General features: G+C 41.2%; 1 protein-coding gene across 2 annotated transcripts in view; it reads right to left on the reverse strand.

The window, feature by feature from the left end:
- The window catches only part of LOC133609654 (enoyl-CoA hydratase EchA19), a 70,474-nt gene extending 61,426 nt beyond the window's left edge, over positions 1 to 9,048 (reverse strand). The window contains exons 1-3 of one of the 2 annotated variants that reach the window (XM_061965456.2): positions 8,603 to 9,048; positions 6,705 to 6,875; positions 362 to 459 (exon numbers count right to left, since the gene is read on the reverse strand). In XM_061965456.2, the coding sequence (XP_061821440.1) occupies positions 362 to 459; positions 6,705 to 6,875; positions 8,603 to 8,705 (372 nt within the window). In that variant the 5' untranslated portion in view covers positions 8,706 to 9,048. The remainder of the gene's footprint in view (positions 1 to 361; positions 460 to 6,704; positions 6,876 to 8,602) is intronic. The other variant, XM_061965455.2, reaches the window with a different exon arrangement.
- Positions 9,049 to 9,153: the final 105 nt, after the last annotated feature.

Genomic DNA, 9,153 nt, shown 5'->3' on the forward strand with positions numbered 1-9,153 from the left:
TTCCTTACACCCACCCACCCCGTCTGTCCGCCTGTCCCCCGGAGAGACACCACCTTAACTAACAAATGTTCTGGGGAAACACTGTATATATACATACATAAACATATACACACACAAATACCAAACATGTCATTAACATTTGATATGTATATTCCAGGTCAAGTAAAATATTGCCTTATTTAGAGTGGAAACAAATATTTATATAATTACAGACGTTTTTAGGAAGATGACATTTTTGTCCCAGGACATAGGAGGACATAAACGGAGGTCTGAAGTTGGAAATAAAAAACAGTGTACTGTACAGAAAGTGTGGGGGGTTCTTGATTTTGTGCTTATAAAGCACCTCCTCCCAAGCACTCACCATTGGCCCAGGAGCCTTGGTGACATCTTGCTCCAATTTGAGCGTGGCTGTGTGATTGGCCAGCTCCTTTAAATCATAACCAGCACAGAAGTTCCCTCCTGCAGGAGACAACACAATTACAAACTATGGCAGATGCAAAGTCCGACACAAATCCAATTGAAATTCTGTCTGAGTGACCTTAATGGCGGGCGGGTGCACAAGAAATGGCCTCGCGATCTAACTGTGCAAATATTGCTGAATCATGCATTCATTTTTTTAAATATAGCTGTCCTATTCAAAAGCTGGAACTTTTTCTGGCACGCGATTATGCTTGGTGTGTGTACAAGGTTGTGTAAAAACATCACAAGTAGATTAGAGCTGAACTGTAGCGACACAGCTGCCTTGACATCTAGATTGGACCTGACCGCAAACAGCCGCAGAAATCTGAGACCCCCCCCCCAAACACCACAAGTATGTAGCGGAATACCTGGAGAAAGCAATTATCCATCTTTCTTTTTTTTTAAATGGGCAGAGAAAACTATTGGTGCTAATTTGAACAAAATGGATTCCTTATGTTGTGAACCCAGAGGAGTCTCTGTGCTTGTCATCTTATAACACAGACAGGCTGCTAATCAACACAAAAGTCAGTGGTGCTGCTTAAATAAGGAACATTAAAATCCCATCACAATACCAAAGACCTGCTCTATTCTACAGACTGACATCCTGCTGAGTGTTGAACCATGTCAAAGTAGCTAATTGTTCTCTCGGCTTGCTCAAGAGGCCACTTTGGTGCAGACAGTTGATCCAGGTTGAAGGCATTATTTCCACTCAGGCGTTTGGTGGATGTGATGATTATTTTCAGAGGTATTAAGAAGTGTGACATGAACCTGGCTCTGTACAGCTGATACAGTGCACGCCACTTCACAAGGGTGTGTGTTTTCGTGCACCACTCTTTATTGCAGCGACATCTATAAGCTGAACCAAGCAATGGCATAGGAGAGAAAAACAAATGTATTTACTTTAAAAAATGCTTATAAATATGTGTTATGTATATATTAGGGCTGTCAAACGATTAAAATATTAAATTGCGATTAATCGCATTGTGTTCATATTTAACTGAAAATTAATCGCGATAACCGCAGATAGGTATAATTTTATCATTAATAAGTGTACCCTAGATAGAGCATTTTCAGGGGGGGGGTGTCTTCATATTGCTGCAAGACAATGTTTTAACCTTCTCTATTAATTAATACAATGTAATATTGAGTCTGCTAATCATTCTGTAATTGAGGACTCGACCAGGACATGTTATAAAATAATTGTATGATGTACTAGCATTACTTTAGGTGCAAGTATCACAGAACAACATCACAAAACATCTGACAAAGCATGATCATAATGCAACACAATTTTATTTTGTTAATCTCAGGACTTCCCCTAAATTGCCAAAATACCTGTGGCGGTGGGGGTATGGTTAGGGCGTGGTCGATATGATTTGCTATGATGCATGTATTCTTTAAAAAGGCAAAACATATGAATATACATTTAAAACAAATCTGTTATTTAGTATTAAAATATATTTTTCTTACGTCAAAACGTTTTGTTCTGTTTTTAAATTGTTGCTGCTTATTGTACAGTGTACTTTGATTTATTCATTTATTTATTTATTTATTTTAAATTAGGAAATACTTGTTGGAATTGGGTCCATTGATAGCATAAAATTGGCCATAAAAACTAAAAAGAGCGTCACACTTATTTTTCTTCTGGACGCTACAATAAATATTACTTTATTTAGGTGTGGCGGCTAATATGAAGCCTGTACATTAAGGAGAAAGCCTTAAAGTAGTTAAACCAGGTGTATAGCGGAGCACTTTTTATTTTGAAGCCAGAAAAGTGTGTGATCGGTTTGAGAACGTTTGACAGGTTTTGTTGTTGGATCAACTGTAAAAAAAAAAAAAGGCACCTTTTGACACCCTGCCAACCGTCTTTCATTTCTGTTCAGCTTTTATGTCATCTTACTTACTTATCACTAAGGAACGGCTCGAGGGTCAAAAAGGAAGTGATCGCGTTAATCGGCCATTAAAAAAATGTGTGCCGTTATTGAAATTTATAGTGAACACGTTATCGTGTTAACTTTGACAGCCCTAGTATATATATTCATACTTTTTTTACAGTTATATATTTGTTTTACTTTTTCTATGCTATGGAGATACCAACATTAAATAAATACAAAGTTAAATAATGTAGATTTACTCTTGTTTAGAGCAGTTAATTGGTTACGGGCTTAACCATGGCAAATTAATTTCCACAAAGTAGGAAATATTTAGTATAAATTTAATATTTGTATAGCTAAATCATAAAAACCTGTTTACGACCTTCTAAATATGTTTTTTAACATTATGAGACGTGCAATAAGACCCACATACAGTAGTCATTTTTACACTTGTTTAATCCAAAACAGCAAAGCTGCCTTGAGCCAATCAGTGGCCATCATACTGAACAGCGCGCTCAGATTGGTTTGGTCTCATCGAGTGGCCAGTATTCGTGTAATAGTCATATTTGTATTTCATTTAGTCATTTATGTTAATGCTTAACTTGCCCAAATATCTGTAGAATATACTTTTAAGCCGCAAACTTGGAATTGCGATATGGCGAGGGAGTACTGTAAAGTCCTTAGACTTAACTGTATGATGTCAAAAATATAACGTTGATTACATTGAACGTATTTATACAAATGTACTTTATGACCATGACCTTTTATTATGACATGTTTTAGTATTAGTCACAAATGATAAATAAGTTTCCAGTGAGGGTTGGACTCCGCCAAGGCAAACACCGATTCTGTTCATAACTTTTATGGACAGAGTTTCTAGGCGCAGTCAAGGCGTTGAGGGGATCCGGTTTGGAGGCTGCAGGATTAGGTCTCTGCTTTTTGCAGATGATGTGGTCCTGATGGCTTCATCTGGCCAGGATCTTCAGCTCTCGCTGGATCGGTTCGCAGCCGAGTGTGAAGCGACTGGGATGAGAATCAGCACCTCCAAGTCCGAGTCCATGGTTCTCGCCCGGAAAAGGGTGGAGTGCCATCTCCGGGTTTGGGAGGAGATCTTGCCCCAAGTGGAGGAGTTCAAGTACCTCGGAGTCTTGTTCACGAGTGAGGGAAGAGTGGATCGTGAGATCGACAGGCGGATCGGTGCGGCATCTTCAGTAATGCGGACGCTGTATCGATCCGTTGTGGTGAAGAAGGAGCTGAGCCGGAAGGCAAAGCTCTCAATTTACCGGTCGATCTACGTTCCCATCCTCACCTATGGTCATGAGCTTTGGGTTATGACCGAAAGGACAAGATCACGGGTACAAGCGGCCGAAATGAGTTTCCTCCGCCGGGTGGCAGGGCTCTCCCTTAGAGATAGGGTGAGAAGCTCTGTCATCCGGGGGGAGCTCAAAGTAAAGCCGCTGCTCCTCCACATCGAGAGGAGCCAGATGAGGTGGTTCGGGCATCTGGTCAGGATGCCACCCGATCGCCTCCCTTGGGAGGTGTTTAGGGCACGTCCGACCGGTAGGAGGCCAAGGGGAAGACCCAGGACACGTTGGGAAGACTATGTCTCCCGGCTGGCCTGGGAACGCCTCGGGATCCCCCGGGAAGAGCTGGACGAAGTGGCTAGGGAGAGGGAAGTCTGGGCTTCCCTGCTTAGGCTGCTGCCCCCGCGACCCGACCTCGGATAAGCGGAGGAAGATGGATGGATGGATGGATGGATGATAAAAAAGTATTGAATTAGAAGGGGGGAGCTCAAAGTAAAGCCGCTGCTCCTCCACATCGAGAGGAGCCAGATGAGGTGGTTTGGGCATCTGGTCAGGATGCCACCCGAACGCCTCCCTAGGAAGGTGTTTCGGGCACGTCCGACCGGTAGGAGGCCACGGGGAAGACCCAGGACACGCTGGGAAGACTATCTCTCCCGGCTGGCCTGGGAACGCCTCGGGATCCCCCGGGAGGAGCTGGACGAAGTGGCTGGGGAGAGGGAAGTCTGGGCTTCCCTGCTTAAGCTGCTGCTCCCGCGACCCGACCTCGGATAAGCGGAAGAAGATGGATGGATGGATGGATATTGAATTAGAACTTTATTTGTATTAATAAAAAAAATACAGGTTAATGTTGTAAACGGTGAGCCTAGTAATCTTCAATAATTAACATGTTTAATAGGAAAATACGACAAAAAATGGTATAAATTATTTTTTTAATATGAAAATATGTACCTTATTTTTCGGACTATAAGTCGCAGTTTTTGTCATAGTTTGGCCGGGGGTGCGACTTATACTCAGGAGCAACTTATGTGTGAAATTATTAACACATTACCGTAAAATATCAAATATTATTATTTAGCTCATTCACGTAAGAGACTAGACCAGTGGTTCTTAACCTTGTTGGAGGTACCGAACCCCACCAGTTTCATATGCACATTCACCGAACCCTTCTTGAGTGAAAAATAAAATGTTTTTTTTTTTTTTGTTCAAATTCAAGACAAAGTTATACGTTTTTTTTACTAGTGCACAAAATGAACCGTGCATGAACATCACCTTGTTCAAAGAACAAAACCAACACAGTGCATGAACTCACAACAAATTACACACTTGCAAATCAGATGGAAAATTAGAAGGAACATTGTTTGGGGGTATCCATAATACTTAGACTTACTTTTTATTGTCATTCAAATGTTAACTTTACAGTACAGATACGCCGATAGGGAGAAGTTTTTATTTACACGATTGATTGATTGAATGAAACTTGTATTAATAGATTGCACAGTACAGTACATATTTCGTACAATTGACCACTAAATGTTAACACCCGAATAATTTTTTCAACTTTTTTAAGTCGGGGTCCACATTAATCAATTCATGAGTCTGGTGTGTCTTGACCGCTGCGTCAGAGGCTCTGCCGAACCCCTGAGGCCGACTCACCGAACCCATAGGGTTCGATCGAACCCAGGTTAAGAACCACTGGACGAGACGTATAAGATTTCATGGGATTTAGCGATTAGGAGTGACAGATTGTTTGGTAAACGTATAGCATGTTCTATATGTTATAGTTATTTGAATGACTCTTTCCATAATATGTTACGTTAACATACCAGGCACGTTCTCAGTTGGTTATTTATGCCTCATATAACGTACACTTATTCAGCCTGTTGTTCACTATTCTTTATTTATTTAAAATTGCCTTTCAAATGTCTATTCTTGGTGTTGGGTTTTATCAAATAAATTTCCCCAAAAAATGCGACTTATACTCCAGTGCGACTTATATTGTGAAGTGAAGTGAATTATATTTATGTAGCGCTTTTCTCTAGTGACTAAAAGCGCTTTTACATAGTGAAACCCAATATCTAAGTCACATTTAAACCAGCGTGGGTGAAATCTGGGAGCAGGTGGGTAAAGTGTCTTGCCCAAGGACACAATGGCAGTGACGAGGGTGACGAAAGCGGGGATCGAACCTGGAACTCTCAAGTTGCTGGCACGGCCGCTTTACCAACCGAGCTATATGTTTTTTTCCTTCTTTATTATGCATTTTTGGCCGGTGCGACTTATACTCCGGAGCAACTTATACTCTGAAAAATACGGTATTAAAGTTTATAATTTATTCTACAAAATAGCTTATTGACCTGAATATAAAACAGTATGTCTCCCTTTGAAAAAGTCTGAAAGGATTGTCTTACTTACATTTGGAGACTAGATAATTACACACCGAGCGACTTCCTCCCCAAGTAAACTAAAGCTTTTCTTCCAGTCACTCACACACCAGCCAAATAAATTGGAAACCCTGTCTTATAAATTACAGTTTTTTTTCTGATAAATGATAGTCTGTGAGGTCTGACACCTCTACTGGAGAAAAGGACGGCAAACTAAAAAGGTACACATTAGGAATGTTATAGGTGATCTTCTAATGCCGATTAATGCCAATCCCCTCCAGCTGATATTTTATTTTTGGTCCCCTGGCTGACAAGGCAGCAAGCAGCTAACTGTGTTTGTCCATACACGATGCGTAGCCACTCTTATAACTTCATACTTGTCACATAGGCTGCGGAAAATAAACAAAATTACTTACACGTACCATTATCACTGGAGGACTGGGGACAAGGCGAAACATGGTACACAGAGTAAAAACGAGAGCAGACAGGAAGGCATGCTAATCGCTAAGATAGCTTGAAACGACACAAGAAATAGGTTCTTAGTAAATTGTGTTGATATTGTTACACTGTCAATAGCACTCACCATAAATATACTTTTAAATTACAGTTAATACATGAGATCGGTATCGGCCGATCTCAATCATGGATGAGCGGTATCGGTACACCACTAACACCAACATAACTCTTACCTATCCCGTGCAGGACAGCCACATTCAAGGCTGGATCTTGCTCAAAGGCCTCCAGCTCCTCCAGCAGACGCATCGCTGTCTCCTGGTTGACCGCGTTACGCACCTCAGGGCGGTTTATTGCCACGCTTACCACAGAGGCCATTCGCTCCGAAACCACGACCTGCCCCTCACCTAATGACAGGCAATGAGAGGAAATGAAAACCACACAATAACGGGTGTAAATCCTCTTAATGTGCACAATATCAAGGATACATTTTGAGGTTACAGCAGGGGTGTCAAACGTACGGCCCGAAGGCCGGAACAGCCCCGCGAACCGGTTTTATCCGGCCCGCCAGATGAGTTTGTTTAGTATAAAAATGAACCTGAAATTTTTTAATGAAAGGAACAGCTGTTGTAAATGTGTCCACTGGATGTCGCAATAGCAATTATTTGCATCTTTGTAGATGATGCTACATATGTACAAAATAAACCACATGATGTTAGTACATCAACCATCCATCCATTTTCTACCGCTGGTCCTTTTCGGGGTCGCTGGAGCCTGTCTCAGCTGCATTCGGGCGGAAGGCGGCGTACACCCTGGACAAGTCGCCACCTCATCGCAGGGCCAACATAGATAGACAGAGAACATTCACACTCACATTCACACTCACATTCACACACTAGGGCCAATTTAGTGTTGCCAATCAACCTAGTCCTAGGTGCATGTCTCATCAGTCGAGGAAAATGATCAAACTACATAAATAACATACTGTAATTTGATTTTGTTTTAATTTTTTTAACTTGATAGTTTGAAAATTAACACCAATGAGTTGACTGATGAACATTATCACATAATAATAAATAAATAAATGGGTTGTATAATGTATTCAGAAAGAATAAATAACGACAAATAAAGATAGAATACTATTAGGGTTGTACTTGTATTCAGAAAGAATAAATAACGACAAATAAAGATAGAATACTATTAACCGCAGGGCAGCACGGTGGAAAAAGGGGTTAGTGCATCTGCCTCACAATACAAAGGTCCTGAGTAGTCCTGGGTTCAATCCGGGCTCTGGATCTTTCTGTGTGGAGTTTGCATGTTCTCCCCGTGACTGCGTAGGTTCCCTCCGGGTACTCCGGCTTCCTCCCACCTCCAAAGACATGCACCTGGGGATAGGTTAATTGGCAACACTAAATTGGCCCTAGTGTGTGAATGTGAGTGTGAATGTTGTCTGTCTATCTGTGTTGGCCCTGCGATGAGGTGGCGACTTGGCCAGGGTGTACCCAGCCTTCCGCCCGATTGTAGCTGGGATAGGCTCCAGCGCCCCCCGCGACCCCGAAGGGAATAAGCGGTAGAAAATGGATGGATGGATGGATACTATTAACCGCAACATGTAAGTGTAAAAAAAACTTCAGAATGTGATTGTTCTATTTTTAAACAAAGAAAACAATCTGAAGTTGTCTTTATTTTTAAGTTCTCATGTCGTGATTTTACCAGTCCGGCATCCCACTTGGGAGTAGATTTTTCTCCATGTGGCCCCCCATCTAAAATGAGTTTGACACCCCTGGGTTACAGCAAGCTTTGCTTGGGGTAAATACAGTTAAACAAAATTGTATTTACAAGAAATAGACTGCAGGGGTAGCAATACGCCTATCAAAAAATAACACAGCAGCAATGAAGCAATGGCTGCGTTCCATTTAGCTTTGGAGGTTTTAACCCCCATTCGGGTTTAACCCCAGTGACGTAAGAAAATGAATAACGGAACTACACCAAAACTCAACGTCACTACAGTTCCTGTTTGTGGTTTGACACCATATAGTCACTGTATTTGCAAGTAATTATCTATGTTGAGTGTTGGCAATTCGGTGACGTTTTGTCGTATTGTAGCCATGAAAGTAAATACTATCATTGTTACCTTGTTTTGAGGCGCAGAAAGACCTTACTGGCGCCAAATGTGTCTTTGCTGTTACTCCAGAAAAAGTTCGAAAAAATTGAAGATACATTGTTGTTGAAGTCATGAAAAACAAACGCAAATTTAAATGTATTTTTAAATAAATAAGAAAAACGTCCTTCGTGTTGATTAAGCGTCTCACATGTGGATGATTAAACTAAATAATCTTCAGCTGTTTGTGTGCAACACATTATTACTTCCCTATAGAAATGAAAACTAAACATAAAGTTCCGAGCACACATGTATGGTTTGCCGGCAATCCAGAAATCGTCTGAAAAAAGTCGATACATTTAAAAAAAAAAAATAATAAACAACGTCATTCATGTCGACTTCCTCTCCCCCACATTGATGATTAAACTAAAGCTGTAGCTGTGTGTAAAATATTACTTCCTGTGATAATGAACACCGAAGACAAGGTTCCGGGTGTACATTAATGGCGCATTGCAGTGGTAAGGACAAGCAAACAACAGAGGGCACCATTGAGCCGAGATTCATTTGTGTCTGTTAGGAATAAC

This window comes from Nerophis lumbriciformis, linkage group LG07, assembly GCF_033978685.3.
Source record: "Nerophis lumbriciformis linkage group LG07, RoL_Nlum_v2.1, whole genome shotgun sequence".
In the NCBI taxonomy this organism is placed as follows: domain Eukaryota; kingdom Metazoa; phylum Chordata; class Actinopteri; order Syngnathiformes; family Syngnathidae; genus Nerophis; species Nerophis lumbriciformis.